At 44.1% G+C, this 17,505-nt stretch overlaps 1 protein-coding gene across 1 annotated transcript in view; it reads left to right on the top strand.

The window, feature by feature from the left end:
- Nucleotides 1–16,935, top strand: part of Mccc1 (methylcrotonyl-CoA carboxylase subunit 1) — a 41,366-nt gene extending 24,431 nt beyond the window's left edge. The window contains exons 11-19 of the mRNA XM_021633131.2: nucleotides 778–961; nucleotides 1,646–1,755; nucleotides 2,969–3,185; nucleotides 4,680–4,766; nucleotides 7,616–7,665; nucleotides 11,850–11,987; nucleotides 13,193–13,300; nucleotides 15,884–15,955; nucleotides 16,676–16,935. Of these exons, the coding sequence (XP_021488806.1) occupies nucleotides 778–961; nucleotides 1,646–1,755; nucleotides 2,969–3,185; nucleotides 4,680–4,766; nucleotides 7,616–7,665; nucleotides 11,850–11,987; nucleotides 13,193–13,300; nucleotides 15,884–15,955; nucleotides 16,676–16,807 (1,098 nt within the window). The 3' untranslated portion in view covers nucleotides 16,808–16,935. The remainder of the gene's footprint in view (nucleotides 1–777; nucleotides 962–1,645; nucleotides 1,756–2,968; nucleotides 3,186–4,679; nucleotides 4,767–7,615; nucleotides 7,666–11,849; nucleotides 11,988–13,192; nucleotides 13,301–15,883; nucleotides 15,956–16,675) is intronic.
- The last annotated feature ends 570 nt before the right edge of the window (nucleotides 16,936–17,505 follow it).

Below are 17,505 nucleotides of genomic sequence, written 5' to 3'. Positions count from 1 at the left end.
GAGCCACAAGCATTGACCTGTAGGTCCTTTAGCAACTCTTTTTTCTTTTTTCAAAACATTTATTTATTTATTATAAATTTATTTATTTGTATTAATTACAGTTTATTCACTTTGTATCCCCCCATAAGGCCCTACCTCCTCCCCTCCCAATCCTACCCTCTCTCCCCCTTTTTCATGTATGCTCCTCCCCAAGTCCACTGATAGGGGAGGTCCTCCTCTTCTTCCTTCTGATCTTAGTCTATCAGATCACATCAGGAATGGCTGTATTGTCATCTTCTGTGGCCTGGTAAGGGTGCTCTCCCCTCAGGGGGAGGCGATCAAAGAACAAGCCAATCAGATTATGTCAGAGGCAGTCCCTCTTCCCGTTACTATGTAATCCACTTGGACACTAAGCTGCCATGGACTACATCTGTGCAGAGGTTCTAGGTTATCTCCATGCCTGGTACTTGGTTGGAGTATGAGTCTCTGGGAAGACCTTGTGTTCAAATTTTCTGGTTCTGTTGCTCTCCTTGTGGGGTTCCTGTCCTCTCCAGATCTTACTATTTCCCACTTCTTACATAAGATTCCCTGCACGTTGCCCAACAGTTGGCCATAAGTCTCAGTGTCTGCTTTGATAGTCTGCAGGGTAGAGCCTTTCAGAGGTCCTCTGTGGCAGATTCCTAGGTTGTTTCCTGTTTTCTTCTTCTGATATCCTTGCTCTTTGCCTTTCGGGATGGGGATTGAGCATTTAGCAACTCTTAAGATGTATTTTCACAAGAAGCACTGTTTTCTTACCAGATTGCAGCGGGAGAGAAGATTCCTTTGAGGCAGGAAGAAATCCCTGTGCGGGGCCATGCCTTTGAGGCTAGAATATATGCAGAAGATCCTGACAATAACTTCATGCCCGGGGCCGGGCCATTGGTCCACCTCTCTACCCCTCAGGCAGACGTGTCTACGAGGATCGAAACTGGAGTACGGCAAGGTAACATTAAATAAGGTCAATGCTATCCCTCCGATTAAACTCTAACGAGGGTACTTTTCTCTAAGATGAGGACATACGGCGTTGCCAAGACTGGAATTAAACTCCAGGGCTCAAGTGTGTACCCTTGTCGTCCCTTGCCTCTGAGCTAGAATTATGGATCTCCCCACCATGCCCAGACTTTAACCGCATTATCATTGTGTGTTCTGGTTTTACAGTTTATGTATTTAATTACTTTGTGGGGTTGGGTGGGTTGGTGTATATGTGCTCAGTGTGCATGAGTAGATCCTAGGACAACGTCCAGGTTTCTCTGGTGCCCTGTGGGTCCAGGGGATTGAAGGCTTGGAAACTCGGAGTGGAAATAAGTTTAATATGAGAGGGTAGGACTTTGCCTTGACCTCCAAAGAGAGAAAGAAAAAGAAGACCGGATGAAGAAAGCCAGCCTGTGTGTCACTGAGTCACATGGTAAAGCCTAGCACTGTCAATGATTAATCCTTTTTAGATTTTGAACAAGTTTTTAAATCCTCTGAGCCTCAGTTTCCTTGAAAGTAAAACTGTGCTCAGCGCACCTGCCACGCAGGAATTGGTGAAGACTGGGCATGGGATGGCAGGAAGAATGTCTTGCTCGGCCCTGCTTCATGCCCCAGAGTTCTGGCATTAACAGGTTACAGTGTTTCTCTGTCCCAGGAGATGAAGTCTCGGTTCATTACGACCCCATGATCGCAAAGCTCATTGTGTGGGCCCCGGATCGCCCGTCAGCCCTGTCGAAACTGAGGTACAGCCTTCAACAGTACAACGTGAGTTTGCTGAGGCCAGAGGCCTGGTGTGGGCACCTCATGCCTGCATTCCTGTATGTCACACATGAAGCAGTTCTGCACAGGGCAAGTCCCCAGACATCGGCCAGTGCAGGCTTTGAGCACTTCTTTGTTTCAATTGGAAAATGAAGGAAAAAAAAAAAACCAAACACTAATGTCAGTACTGCATTACAGTGAAATCCTAGTCTTCTATAAGTAAAGCCAACTCTAGGGGTGAGCCGAATCAGTTTTCTTCCAAATCATCATTGTCATCTTCATTTTCATGCATTTGGCAGAGTTTATTTTTCTGCCAAATGATTTGAAATTTTTGTGTGTTATTAATCTGTGTAAAATCCCTGGTTTCTATGGCTCTCAGCACTGTGATCATACTGCTATGGTTCAGTGCACCAGCGCAGAGAAGGGCTCTTGTCTCTCCTTTAGAGAATCCTTACCACATACCGCGTGCTGAACATCCTCAGTCCTGCTCACTTCCTCAGGGTCCACTTCCTGGTGTTCCGTTTAGAGCGGGACACTTTGATGTTCTCTGTCACCGTGGTCAGCCTCAGTCTGGGCCTTATGAAGGCAGGGCCTGCGTCTGTTTTGCCTCTTGCTGTCCCTCGAGCCTGTGTCAGAGCCTAGCACCCAAAACTGCTCAGTAAATAAAATAAGGACTGGGTGGGCGAGAGAATGAATTCATGAACCCAAGGCCATAGTTACCTTTATCTTTAATCCTTTATTTATTTATTTATTTTGAGGTGAATTACAGATTGTGTTATTCCTTTTTTTTTTTTTTTTTTTTTTTTAATCCATGAATAAACTTTGGATTTTAGTGTTGGAAGGAAGTTCCTTTCAGGCCGTTTGTTCTTGTTCCTCGTCCAATATCACAATCCTGCCTCCATTTGCAGTCACCCTATTTTATGGAATGTTCTAAATAACAATCTTTGGTCTCTTGCAAATAAATTTCAAGTCTGTTTTTTTAACATTCATCATTTTCCTAACATGAGACAGTTAAGCCTTCCTGCTGTACCACATCATGCATCTGGGTTCTCTCGTTCAGCTACATTTTGAAGTGTACGTCCAGATATGTGATAATCCATGCAGTGACCGTGAGTGTGGCCTTTCTGCACATGACCCCTCGGCTGGTCACAGAGCAGACGCTTTCCTGAATATGTTGTTCTCTGAAGTCAGCGGAACCTGGCTTTGCTTCTCCTCCTAGATTGTCGGCCTGCGCACCAACGTGGACTTCCTGCTCCGGCTCTCTGGCCACCCGGAGTTTGAGGCTGGGAATGTACACACTGACTTTATCCCGCAACACCACAAGGAACTGCTGCCCACTCACAGCGCCGTAGACAAGGAGTCTGTGTGCCAGGCAGCTCTGGGGCTCATCCTCAAAGAGAAAGATATGACCGGCGCCTTCGGACTTCACACGCAAGGTACAGAGCACGCCTTTCTTCCCCCGCTGTGTTCTCTGAGTCAGCAAGAAACGTGCTTCTCTGTGTGTGTGTCATTCTTGCCTTTTCAGCTTCCAGTGACTGATTCTGCAGGCGTTTTTCTGCGTGGAAAAGAACTCTTCATATATCACAAGTGCACACACAAGCATAAGTGCATATATCATAAGCACATACGTCACAAGTGCACACATAGACCGAATGAACTCCTTAACTGCGGCTCCACTGACGCCCTGGCATTGTAGGAACGGGTCTGTTTCTAAGCTTGCTGACCCCTGTTGACCGTGCATCGCCACTCCTCGTGGCTTGCTTCCCTGGACCCGCTCTCCAGCAGCGCCCTTGCTCTCCCAGAGTCTAAGCGCGGAACGCTGGAGTCGGAGTTAGCCATGTTTCCTTAGTGGGTGTCTTCTTCCTCTCTTTTCCCATCCCATGATGACATTTCAGTCTGGATAGAGGTTGGAGCCCTTCAGGCATGTCAGAGGATGCACACATATGCTCCTCCTCTAGCGTGCTCTCGAAGGCCGGCCAACGCCTCATGGCAGCCAGGTACCTCATAGGTGGCTTACAGCGTCAGTCAGCTCCGCTGTCTAACTAACACAAGATCTGTGCTCTCTCAGACCTGCCCCACGGTATTTACTCAGGATAATGCTGAACATTGAATTAAACATAATTTTTAAATCTATTTATCTTTTATTATATTTATTTATTATATTATTATATTAATTTTTCCGTTTTGGTTTTTTTTTATATGTATTGGTGGTTTATATGTAGTACCCGTAGAGGCCAGAAGAGGGCATCAGATACCCTAGGACTGGACGTATGGATGGTTGTAAACCTCCATGTATTTGGGAACTGAACTTGGCCCTTTGGAAGAGCGGCTACTGCTGTTTACTTCTAAACCATCTCTTTAGCCCCAGGATTATTGTATGTTCATGCCTCCTATAGGATTCTATTGTCAGCACCTTTGGTTTTTAGATTTGTTCAAGATCATTCTATTGAAAGCTTAAAGAACACAACTCTGTCTTTACACTTCTGTACTCTCACGTTGTTCCTTTGCTCTTCAAATTTATAATTATCACAGTCACAGGCTTCACACCAAATGGATTCAGCTTAGTTGCACCACAGTCCCTGGGCCAGCAGAGTGAATGTGCTTCGGCACAGAGAGCTGGACCAGCGACACAGAGACACAGTGAAAGGGAAACAGTGAGTGGTCGAGGCTGGGGCACGATGGGAGCTCTGTGTCACAGAGGACCAGAGCTGACTACAGACACTCAGTCCTCCAGAGAGGCTGGGACTTCCCATATAAACGTCTCTGCGACATAAGGGAGAGTATCCACCTTAAGTGTAAAATAGTAAGAACGGGATACACGTCTGAGCGGCCGACCGAGGACCCATCATTTCTGTGCACTTTTGTAAAGTATACACTTTTGGGGGGCTTGATACTTGTAATTTTGTTGTTGTATTTTAAATTTTTTCTAGATCAATTCTCTCCGTTTTCATTCAGCAGTGGGAGAAGACTGAATTTCTCTTACACCAGAAACATGACTCTGAGAAGTGGCAAAAGTGGTGAGTAATATTTCATTACGAGAGAGATTCCGAGCGTAGGAGCACAGCACATCAAACCAAACAGCTTTTTCAGCCTGGTCTTGCTCAGTCAGCTGTGAGTTTTGATTGGCTCTGGGACATGGGGTAGTGGTGTACATTTTCTCCCCACTTCTGTGCTTTTAAGTATTCTAAAAATATGCCATAAGACATATTCCTAGCAAACAACTGAAATGAGACATGTCAAAGAATTAGTGAGATGAGCAGGGTATGATTTGAGGCAAGGTCTCTCTCCTCTTTGTTCTTTGTATTGCCCTGGCAGTTTTCCTGCTCAGAGAACATTGCTTTTAGCTAAGAAAACAGTGCTCAGAACTGCTGGAGACAGAGGTTCAGGTGATGCTTTGAGATCGGGTGGCTTGGGTCACTGAAGAGCTGTCATTTAGTGTATGTCTCATCGTATGAGTGTTTATCTCCACAAGAGCTTACTGAGGGGAATGAGGGAGTCTTGTGTGGATGCTGATGCACAGAAAGTAGAGTGATTTACTGAAGGCCACTCGGGGCGGAGCACTATGGATGCCCACGCCTTTTGATAACTGACTCCATGCTTTCCCTAACACTTTCCGGTTAGGCGGTCTTGTTTTTGTTTTCTTAACTGTGCACTAGTTTAAGAAGGCTCAATGTAAAGACTGACATTTTAACTAAAGTTAGAAGATGCTAGCGCCTGGGCCAGAAGATGGTTAAGGAATCATGACCAGGCAGGACACAGAGGGCCAGAATGCTCTGAGAGCTAGTGACTGTCCCTTCTGCTCCAGGACAGTCTGCATGAGAAGCCAGACTAGGTGAAGTATGCTGGACACGAGGAAGTGAGGTATCCTTGAGCTGTGGCAGCTCTTGTAGATGCATCCCTACTGGCTGGAGCTGCTTGCTGCCAGCTCGGTTACCCCCTTCCCTGAGCGGAGCAGGAGCTTCTTGGCTCTTTAGGTCATAGACATGATTCCTCTTCACAAACTGTGACTGCTATGTCACCGTTAGCTTAGATGGGCATTACTAGAACCCCACTGGGTGATCTCCAAGGAAGTTGGCAAATACCCATTAAATACCCACAGTGTAAGTGGTTAGCCACTGTCATTGGCCTGGAGCGTTTACTCCTGTCATCTGTAAGGCAGCCTCCAAAATCTGAGAATGTCTCGTTAGCTACAGTGTTAAACATTTTCCAGAGATAGTTCTTATTTGCACTGTTCAGAGCAGGCCAGCAGGATCCATGCTATTATTAATACCACCTTTATTGTCAACAAGTAATCTCCTTTAGCCAAGGACAAAGCTCAGATACTAGTAATTTTCCGAAGGTCATACAAAAATAATTCAAGCCTGGGTTGAACACCATACTCCACTTAATGCATGCTTATATAACACTATACCCACGGAATTTCCATGCCTTATTAAATGTGTAATGAGCTGGTCAAGATTCTCTGGTGGAAACAAAAATATCTGGAGATATAAAACATAACATATATGCATATTTATATATATAAATCTGTGAAATTATAATCAAATCTTTACCGTAATTCACTTGCATTAATGTCATTTAAACACTTTTACTTTTTTGTAATTTTTGTAATTTAAAAAAAAATCATCTGGTGTAATTGAAGGCATTTTCTCCTGGAAAAAAATGTAAAGCATGTTTATAGGACAAACAGTGGAGAATTTCCACCACTTTTGAAAACAGCTATGCTGATTGATATTGAGAAGAATAAATCAGTTTTTGTGCCCGTGTGTGTGTGTGTGTGTGTGTGTGTGTGTGTGTGTGTGTAGATAGGTAGGTAAGTAGAAAACAATGCTGAGACACTGGGCCCTCGTTACCAGGACAGTAATTTGCATGTGGAACTTCAAGGATTGATGGAAAGCAGGGAGGTCTCAGAAGGTGTTCAGAGCCAGTCAGCCTAGGTCAGGTAGAGCATTAGGAAGAGACGGGTATTGGAAGGAAAGAACTTGGCAGCCAGCTGCTGCCCATGGACATAGAAGGCATAGCACAAGGCAAGACTAAAGAGCTTCAGGCTGGATGGCAGGAGACTGTAGCCATGCCAGTATGGGAGTTGTGAGGCAGGAGGGGACAATAATGAGCCTAAAATATTCATGTCAAGGTTTCAGTATCATTCAGGGCATAACTAACTAATCAGGATCTGGAGAAGATCAAGATTAAAAACATTCCAAGTTGGAAACATCTCGGTGATGCCAGGACTTCCAGAGTTCAAATGGTGTTAACTTGCATAACTCTGGTCACAGCAATGTTTGTTGCTGGGAATTGAACCCAAGGCCTTGTAGATACTATGTGAAAATACCTTTTGATTTCCAACTTGGAGAAGAGCCTTCACCCGATTCCTTATTCATGTACAGCATGAACAATTTCTTACATTCTTATGATCTATTACAGTTTTTAACCACTTTCACATTTACTCAGTTATTACATTCCCAGACCCATTTAATTGCTGGACAATGAAAGCACATAGAAAGAATGACTTAGCCAAGACCACAGAGGTGATCAGATGGTAGATTTGAATCTCAAAGCAGGCCTTCTCTTTGCTAGGTGGTTGGTTACATTTTCTGCACAGTCACTGTAGCTTTTGTGTGTAGGCGAAAATATGTGAATTGTTAAAAGTCCATTTTCCGAAGAGAAAGTTTTGCCAATCCAGCTGTGCTGAACCCAGTCACGGACTTTGCCAGGAAAAACATTGTATCCCCAGGAGTTAAGATGTTGCCTTTTCTTTGAATAGCTGACTTAAAGTTGAGAGGGACAGTTTTGTCATCTCCATTGTAACATAATGTTTTCTCTCTCTCTCTTTTTTTTTTTCTTCAATTTCCCCTGTTCCATAAAGATGTAGTCATAGCTGTGACATATAACCACGATGGGTCATATGACATGCAGGTAAGCCTTGATAGTTTGGCTCTGTGGCTCAGAGCCAAATCCTATCTCTCTCATATTGTATATGGTCAATTTTCCTTCTCAGATTTCCCTTAAGCCTTTGACTATTGTAACTGTAATAAGAGTGCCACATGCTCTTATTTCAAAGCAGTTTGAAGGAATCACGCCTGTATTGTTTCTGACTTGTTTACTCAGTTTGGCTGTGATTCCTTTAAGCGTAAAAACTTAGCAAAAAGGATAGCTTTGAGTTAAACAGGTAATAAGGCCCTCAGGTATGTACACACATTCGCCAAAAGAGCAGCCCTTGGATCTTCAGGCTTGGGAATTCTGTATGCACTTAAAGGTTTTTGAGAGGTCAGAAGTGCAAAGAGCTATTCGAAAACATAGGAAAATTAGACGTACAGCTTAGTGGCACAGATACATTCATACTGTTCTGTCACCACCACCCAGCACCACAGCTGTTTAAAAGTGAAAAACAAAAGCTTTACTTTTTTCCTCTCTTTTTTTTTTTTTGACAATTACCATCATAAATATAATGTATTGTGAGCACATCCCCTCTTCCATTGCCCTCTTACCCTCCCCCTGTTCCCCAACCAACACTTTTTTCCCCAGCTGGTCCTCTCCAACTCTCATGACTTCGCTTGAATCCACTGAGTTGGTTAGGGTGGCCTGGATAAGCATGGAGAGGGAGCCATTTGCCGGAGCACAGGCCACTCCCGGCTGGTCACACCGCTTAAGAAGCTAATATCCCTTCTCCAGCAACCATTACCTGCCAGTGGCCCCGCTCCCTTCTCCTCTTTCTCCTTCTCTTCCTCCTCCTCCCCTGCGAGGCATGAGGCCTCATGGGCCCCACCCCATCCGTAATAGAACGTTTCTGAGGCCAGTCTCGAGCAGGCCTTGTGCAGGTGTGCACAGTGCCTATCTGTCTGCAGTGTTTCACAGCACACCTCCTCATTCTGTTTTGTTGTTGTTGTTATTGCTGATACATATCTCCTTTCCACCTCCTCTTACACGATGCTGGGCTCTGGAGGGGGTGATGGAGATACCCATCTGTGGGTGAGCACTCAGAACTCTCGCTCTCAGCCCACTGTCCACATGTACGTCTCTGCGTCAACCACTAGCCAACGCAAAAAGGAGCACGTCTACCAAAGGTCGAGAGTAGCACTGATCTAGTGGCATAAACACAAATATTTAGAAGGCAGTTGGTGTGACAACAAAAAGGGTTTTTTTGTTTGTTTGTTTTGTTTTTTCATGTTTTGAAACTAAAATTCTGTGCCTGTGAGGCACCTACAGCAGAGGTTCTCAACCGGGGGTTCAAGCGACCCTTTTACAGGGGTCTCCTGAGACCATCTGAAACACCGTTTAACAAAAATAGCAACAAAAATAATTCTGTCGGGGGTCACCCCAACATGAGGAATGGCGTTAAAGGCTCACAGCATTAGGAAGGGTGAGAACCACTGAGCTGTAGCGTCTTCCCCTCTATCCCTGAGAACCACGGTTCTGCTTCCTGCCTCTGTGAGTTTGCTGCTGTAGGGACCTGATAGAAATGTGATACTTTCATATTTGTCCTTTTGTGGCTGGAGTATTTTGCTTAGTATAATGTCTTCAAGCATCACTACTTCCTTTTGGAGGTCGATAATTTTCATACATTCTTTTTTCCTCACCCACTCATCTGTGGATGCAAAGGGCTCTTCTTTCCAACGTTCGGCTATTGTGAAAATGCTCTAGCAGTGGGTGTGCACAGATGGTTCTTCAAAGTTGTTTTAATTTTTCTGTGTACGTATCTAAAAGTAGAATTGCTACATCATACAGTAATTCTGTTTTTCCTTTTTGAGGAACTACTGTAGTTTCCTGTAGCAGCTGCAGCACTGTGCATTCTCACCACAAGGGCACAGGACTTCTACGTCCTGGCCATAGTACTTGTGATTTTTTGCACCTTTTTTTGTTGTTTAATAACAACCATCTTAATGGGTATGAGGCGGTGAGCTGTTGATGCTTTGAGTTATAAGTGACTTAAGGACAATGGCTTTTTTTTCTTTTTTGTTTCTTATTCTTTTTTCCTTTCTGTTTGTTTATTTATTTATTATTTTCTTTGTATGTGTGTACTTACTGGCCACTGGTGTGTCCTTTTGGGGAACTTTTTTCTCCGTTACATTTGTCTGTCTATCTATCTATCTATCTATCTATCTATCTATCTATCTATATTGCCTATCTATATTTTAATCCAACTGTTTTGTTGTTGCTGCTGAGTTGTGGGAAGAAAACAAAAACCTGAGATCACACAGTTGCCCATTATACTAGTCATCATGAAGTGTAACATTCTCAGAGGTTCAGTGGCCTCTAGAGAATTCTACTCTATACTCGTGGGGGGAAATGTTTAAAAAGCCAGAGAGCATATTGGTTTTATTCTGAAGACAATTTGATTTTATAGTCTCTCCAAATGGCTGTTGGAAAACCCAAGGAAACTTAAATCATTGTCTACAAAGCTCCGGAGTAAAGCTTATGCTAGCCCTTCATTAAAAGAAGTCTATTGGCAAGATGACCTGCTAAGAAGGTTCTTGTTCTTTATTTGTTTGTGGAGAGAGGGTGGTGGTCATGCATGCATCATAGAGCTGTGTAGAAGTTAGCGGACAAATTCACTGGAGTCGGTTTTGTTTTCACCATATGGGGTCCTGGAGAATCAAACATGAAACTCAGGTCATCAGTCTTGGTGACAGTCACCATTCATTCACTGGGCCTCCTTGCCTGGATCTTTAAAAGGGTGTTAAAATGTAGAAAGTCAGTTATAAGTTCAGTAAATACATCATTTTTAAAATGAACTGAAAGATTTCAAACTCTACAGAATGGATTTACCAGTACTACCCAGTGCTTTGAGACACAGCAGTTTTCTCTGTGTAAGCTTCAGAAGAGCCATGGGAAGTCTACCCAGCTTTGCTATGTGCCCTGTGCTTCATACCAGCGCCTCTGGTATGAATGACCAGAGCAGAGTTAATAAACTCAGGACGTCTTCATCGTTATCAATAACAGTTTCAAAATTAATTTTTCCAAGGAACTATGTAGAACCCACTTCCCTGCAAGATTTCTAACCAGAACAGTTTTGATCTAAACAGCAGTAAGAGAATAAAAAAGCTATGAAGAGCACTGGCTGTTCTTCCAGAGGTCCTGAGTTCAATCCCAGCACCCACATGGTGGCTTATAACCGGCTATAATGAGATCTGGTGCCCTCCTCCGGCATTCAGTCTTGGCATTCAGGTGTACATGCCAATAGAGCACTCATACATAAAAAATTAATAAATCAAAGAATGCACTCAGACTTCTACACTAATATGTTAGGAGTCGAAAAGAAAAAAATGTAGATTTAAGCAGATTTTCTGTGTGTGAGGGAAATTTTTCCTTGTGTATATTCTCTAAGACAGAAAGCTGTGTCCTTTTGCCAACTCCCTTGAGATATAGATTGTCTTCTGGCACAGCCTCTCAGAGCAGGACAAGTGTGATCAGTCCCCAGCTCCTCTGTCTCTACAGATCATGACCACAGCCCACGGGTCAGATCTGTGCGTTGGTGAGATAGAAGACATGCCGTCTAACTGCGTTCTAGCCTTGCTTTGTTTTATCACTGACCTTGGCACAGGAGAACTTCAGAACTCGGAAATGAGTACCAGCGTGGAGCATAGCCAGATGAGCTGAACGATTGTTTGGTTTCTATTTATCTGTTTGTTTGTGTTTTGAACTATGTGAATGTAAAGGGTGGATATGGACAACTGAGGGAGGTTGCGTGGGGAGGACAGGAGGGCACCAGATCCCCTGGAGCTGTTGCTGAAGGCAGCTGTGAGCTGCTTGACACGGGTGCAGGAGTGTGGACTCGGGTCCCGCAAGAGCTACGCGTGCCCATCACTGCTGGCCCATCTCTCCAGCCCTTTTATTCCTACATTTATTAGACATCTTTATCACTATTCTTTCCGAATGAGCGTTCATCTGTAGCATTATGCTGATATGGATAGCGTATAGCTTTTTTATTCTCTTACTGCTGTTTAGATCAAAACTGTTCTGGTTAGAAATCTTGCAGGGAAGTGGGTTCTACATAGTTCCTTGGAAAAATTAATTTTGAAACTGTTATTGATAACGATGAAGACGTCCTGAGTTTATTAACTCTGCATGGTCATTTACTTTAAAGACCTTTCTCCCCCCAGATTGAAAATAAGACCTTCCGAGTCCTTGGGGATCTTTCCAGTGAGGGAGGCTGTTCCTACCTCAAGTCCTCTGTTGATGGAGTAGCCAGGAAATCCAAGTTCATCATCCTGGACAACACTATCTACCTGTTTTCTATGGTGATGTATCCCACTCTTATCTTTTTTTTCTTTTTTTTTTTTTTTTTTTTTTTTTTTTTTTTTTTTTTTTTTTTGATGAGGTCTTGGCCTACAGCCCAAGCTGGACTAGAACTTATGGCAATCCTCCTGCCTTAGTTTCCTGAGTTCTAGGATTGGGTGTAGGCTACCACGTCTGGGTCTGGTGATATCCCTCTTGGGGTTTGGGAAGGAATTGACTAACCAGAAGCATTTCACTACCTTCTCTAGTTCTGTTTGTGTTTTGTTCCCACGGACTCTCATCATTAGACAAGACAGCTTTCTTTCTTGAATTCAGAAATGCTTACCCTCTCCCTGTCAGAGGCTCTGCTCTCAGTGCTGGCATTCTCTAATACTTTACTCAGACTCATCCTGGAGTTAAGGGAAAAGGTGACCATGGGAAAGCAGTCTGGACTGGATGCTGCTGGCAATAGGGAGGCGAATAGGCTTGGTAATCATCAAGAGAGCCAGGACAAGTTTGGCTTTGCTTTGTTTTAGAGCCTGATGACCAGTGCGTCCTCAGCCTCTAGCCAAAGGAGAGTAGACTGTCTATCAGAGAGATGGGACCGTAGGAAGACCTCGGTGTTTACGGTGAAATGGCTTTAGTGATTGGAACTGTGCATAAAGTCAAGAATAGGCCAGCTTTCCCTGCCCCTCCTTTCTGTAGCCAAAAATGCTGTAAGAGTGCCAGGCTGGGAGGCAGGACACAGAAGGTAAGGTTGTCCTGGATCAGTCCCTGGCCCTGCCACTCAGCAACTGTGTGACCTTGTACGATTACACTTTCCTGGCTTTGGGTCTGCCATCTGTAACTTGACTAGTAAGCACACCTACTGTGTAGAATTTTGACAGCTAAAGGCATAGTGTGTGTGTAAGTGTACAGTTCTTTTTGTAAATTGTGCTCCATAATAAGAATGTCGATAAAAACCACTTCCAGAAAGGGACCGTCGAGTCACCTGCAGCGCTGTCCCTTAATTCTTTATCCCCGGTTAGGCATCTGTACCGTTCCCTTTGTGTCATGGGAGATGAGGCTGAGCAAGGCTGGGTAACCTGTTAAGATCCCTAAGGTTTATTAGAGCCCAGGTGTCAATGACAACAAGTAGTTATTCATAACTTGAAAACTGTATCAACCCCTCGGGTGGACTAGTGAAATGAGAGGTAAGATCTTGACTCTATGTCTGCTGTTTGTATAGGAAGGCAGTATTGAAATTGGCATTCCCGTACCCAAGTACTTGTCTCCAGTGAGTTCAGAAGGAACTCGGGGAGGTACCATCGCTCCTATGACAGGAACCATTGAAAAGGTAATGAAGGGACATCTGGGAAATGATGCCAGCAATGGCTATAAATGTCTTTTTGGAGTTTGCTGTATTCTTCCTTTGTATATCCTTTCCCCTCCTAAATTTCACTCATTAGAAAACACTCCACACAAATAAGAAAAATTTAGTATAGTGGTTCAATTGTCAATGTAAATAACTAATTATATATTTTTCGATAAAGACTACTGTTTTTGGGGTGCGGGGGGTGAGTGTGTATGTGAGTGAGTGCCTGAATTTAGACCCTACACCTGAACTCCACCCCAAGACTGCTGGGGGAGGTTGTTTTTACGTTTGTTTGTTTTTTATGTGGGATGTGGGGGCATTTTGCCTGCATGTGTTGTAAGGTGAGGGGTGCCCACAGAGGGCAGAAGTTGGTATTAGTGCCCATGAACTGGGAGGAGTCAGAGAATACTGTGAGCTTCCACGCGGATGCTGGGAGCCAAACGGGGTCTTCTAGAAGAGTAGCCAGTACTGTTTACCACCGAGCCATCTCTGCAGCCTTGAGACTGCTATTTTGAAAGGAAGAGTTTACGTCACAGTGCAATGTGTCCTGCCCCGTGCCTTGAGCCTGTGATCTCAGCAACTTGGCACACTGACACATTCTGGAGGGTCACCAGAATCTGAGGCCAACCGGGGCAAAAACACACAACTACTGCTGATTTAGGAGCACGGATCAGTGCCAGGGCATGTACGCAGCATGCTTAGGGATTTGGATTCAATCCAAGTGCCAAAGAAACGAAAGAGTCAGAGAGAGGAGGGGTGAATTAAAGTCCAAATACAAATAAGTGGATTTGTTTTCTTGTAACAGTGCCATATTTCCCAGGCTGGTCTTGAATTCCTAGGCCAAGGTGATCCTCTTGCCTCAGCTGCCACCACACCCAACTCAGAAAGTATCCCTGGGAAGGAAAATAGAATTCTCACCAAGCATTATCTAAAAAGTCAGCATTTTAATGTGAAACTTAACAACAATTTTGTCATAGAATAATGAAATAATTGCATATTCATTAAAATAAAATTGTTAGGCGGGTGTTGGGGAGAACCATGTGGCTTGGGGTGGGGTGCCGGTAGGAAAGGAAGTTGTTTGTGTTTGTGGGTTTGAGGCAGGATTTCACTGTGTAGCCCTGGCTGACCTCAGACTTAGAGCAATTGTTTTGCCCTGCCCTCCAAGAGCCAAAGTTACAAGCATACACCTCCACACCCAGCAAGCCACAGGGTTGATGTCATCCAAGGGTAGAATCAGGTGACGTTAATTACTCTCTTAGTCCATTTGGGCTGTTAGCACAGAGTTTTATATACCAAGGACTTGAAACTATGAAGTTTATTCATGGTTCTGGAGGTTGGGGAAATCCCGCAGCAGAATATGGCTGTTGAGAAGCCTGCTTCTTAGTGTCACAGCGGACAGACCGTCTCCTCTGATGTGACCCAAGGGCACAGGACCTCTCTTGGGCTTTCTCTGTGATGGTGCAGATCCCTGGTGACCTAATCACCTTCGAGAAACCCTACCTCCAAGCCATCACCTTGGGTTGAATATTTCAACATGAGTTGCAGCAGAATGCAGACATTCGTATGGTAGAGCTGGATGATCTAACTTCTGTGGGGACAGATATCTGGTCTCCCCAGTACACTAAGTCATAATAATTCCATCGTGCTAGAGATGTGGCTCTGAAATAGAAAACCTGCCTCACATAGAGGGAAGTCCTGGGTTCATTCACTGCACAGCAAGAAAATTAATTCAGCTATATATTCTTGGAATCCACACACACAAAGGAAAATAATCATTTAATCCACTACTTTCAACTCTGTGAGCTGAAGGACTTAGATCTGCCTTTAGGTTGGTCAATCTCAGTTCACCCCAGTTTCCAGTGAGGGATGACAGCAGATAATATTTATTGTACATCTAAAAATGGGCACACATTGGCTTCAGGAGGCCATACCAAAGAAGCATCACGAAGGATCAGATGATCTTTGGAGCATCCAAAGATGATTGTTGCTTGTGACTGTGAGATCCAACTCTCCTGGTGATGTCATTATAAACTGTTTAGAAACTAGATTAACTAAAAAGTACTGAAAATAGGGATGTTCTTTTGATGGTGTTGTTTAGTTCTCTTATAAGAACTATTTACACACTTATAACATAGATGCTGCAGATTTGAAAAGCTGTCTATCATAAGCAATCCCTAAACTAGAAAACTAATCAGGACCTTCATCTTTTACCCTGTATGAAACATTTGTAAGTATCCATCCTTCCCTGTGTCCTTTACATGTCTATGTCTGTCCTGATTATACATTCATTGGAGAAAAAAAAAACAAAACAGTTCCAAGTTATGTAAAATCCGTTCATCTAAATCAAGCACAGCTGGGTCCTGACCTAAAGAGACTAAGAATATACACACTCAACCATGCCAGCAACACTGGGTGGACCTTAGCTGCCTCCAGTTTACCTGGTGTATCTGTCTGTCCTTGGCAAATAGCCCGGACCCGTAGGCAGGTGCTTCTGTTCTGTTTGTTTATGTCCTGAGTCTGGAGAGAGAGAAGGAGCAGCGTTTTAATGCATCCCTCAACCCCTAGGTGTTCGTGAAAGCTGGAGACAGAGTAAAAGCCGGAGACTCTCTGCTGGTTATGATTGCCATGAAGATGGAGGTATGTGAAGTCACAGGTTCACTTGCCCCGTCAGCCCTGGGCACAGCCGGGCCTAGTTGTTGTTTGCTTTGTTTGATGGCTTAATGACACTTTAAATACTAAAGGTCATGAACTGGCTACAAATTAATTGAAAAGAGCTAAAGCAACCATCCTGCGGTACCTGTCATTCTGAACTTAATGAAATTATCATCAGCAGTATCCCGGCTGAACCCTCACTGTCACTATTTCCTCCCGCTGAATTAAGGATGACAAACTTAATTCTGCCAATACTACACTCACTTTGGAAGCTCTGTAGACCTGCTTTCAGAGGGAAGTTGAAGTGACCTCCTCCAGGAGGGCTCAGGGATCAGTACTAGGTTGTAAATTCTGGGGTTGGTCCCAGGGTCTTGTGCAGCTAGCCGGGTACACTGAGCTGCACCCCGAGCCCTACTTCTTAAGCTTCCCACGTGAGAGTCTGATGTAGAACCAGGTTGACATTGCTAGTTAGACAAGAGCTTCCCACCAGTGTCCTCGAATGTGTTACTGCTCAGTCTTGACTCTTCTCAGCTGTAAAAGTGTTCCCATCTTCTCGGTGCCTGGAGATGTGTATAAACAAACAAACCGAGAAACTGCAAAGTGTTAAAGGTGTTAGCTGTGTTCTCATGTTTGTCTGCCTCTCCTGGCTTGGTGTGTGCCTGGCCCTCACTGGCATGCCTGCCATTGTTGTCTCTTTCCCTGCAGCATACCATAAAAGCTCCAAAGGATGGCAGGATAAAAAAGGTGTTCTTCAGAGAAGGAGCCCAAGCCAACAGACATGCACCCTTAGTGGAGTTTGAGGAGGAGGAGGAGGAGTCTGACAAGTGCGAATCATAATGAGCCATGTCCATAAAGAAATGGCGGACCACACAGCATCTTCTCTGTGAACAGCAAGTGCCTCTCGAATCTCTAGATCCCAGAAAAAGGAGCTTTGTTAAATAAACGATGATGTGATTTACAGGAAACCCTTTCACACATACAAATTATCTCAAAAATTTTCATTAAAATAAGACTGAGCCAGACAGTGGTGGCGAAGGCAGAGGCGAGTTTGAGGCCAGCCCGGTGTACAAAGTGAGTTCAGGACGGCCAAGGCTACACAAAGAAACCCTGTCTCAAAAAAAAAAAAAAAAAAGAAAGAAAGAAACTGAGCTGTATTTTCTTTTAATTGGAAACTAATGTTTTCTTTAAATTTTATGTGTTGTACTCTTTTAAGAATAAGGTAGGGAACAGCTTGGTCAAAAGGCGTGTGAATGAATGGCTTTCTGGTCGACCCTGGTGAAATTACAGTTAACATGCTTCAGAGGCAGGTGTCACACAACCAAGAGGAACTTAGTTGAATGGCTTAGAAGGTGAGGTTGCTTGTTCTAGCCCTGTGTTTGGGAAGTTTCTCTCCAGATACTTCTGCCATTATTGTGCATGCGGGGAGACCAGGAAGTGAGTGAAGTCTTGAGCGACTGTGTGCTCTTGACATGGGCACAGCCATATCAAGGACCTTAGCCATAGAGCCAAGGAAAATGGCAAAGGCTCTGCTTCTG

Source organism: Meriones unguiculatus, chromosome 2, assembly GCF_030254825.1.
Source record: "Meriones unguiculatus strain TT.TT164.6M chromosome 2, Bangor_MerUng_6.1, whole genome shotgun sequence".
Classification (NCBI taxonomy): Eukaryota; Metazoa; Chordata; class Mammalia; order Rodentia; family Muridae; genus Meriones; species Meriones unguiculatus.
This window is presented reverse-complemented; position numbering and strand designations above follow the sequence as displayed.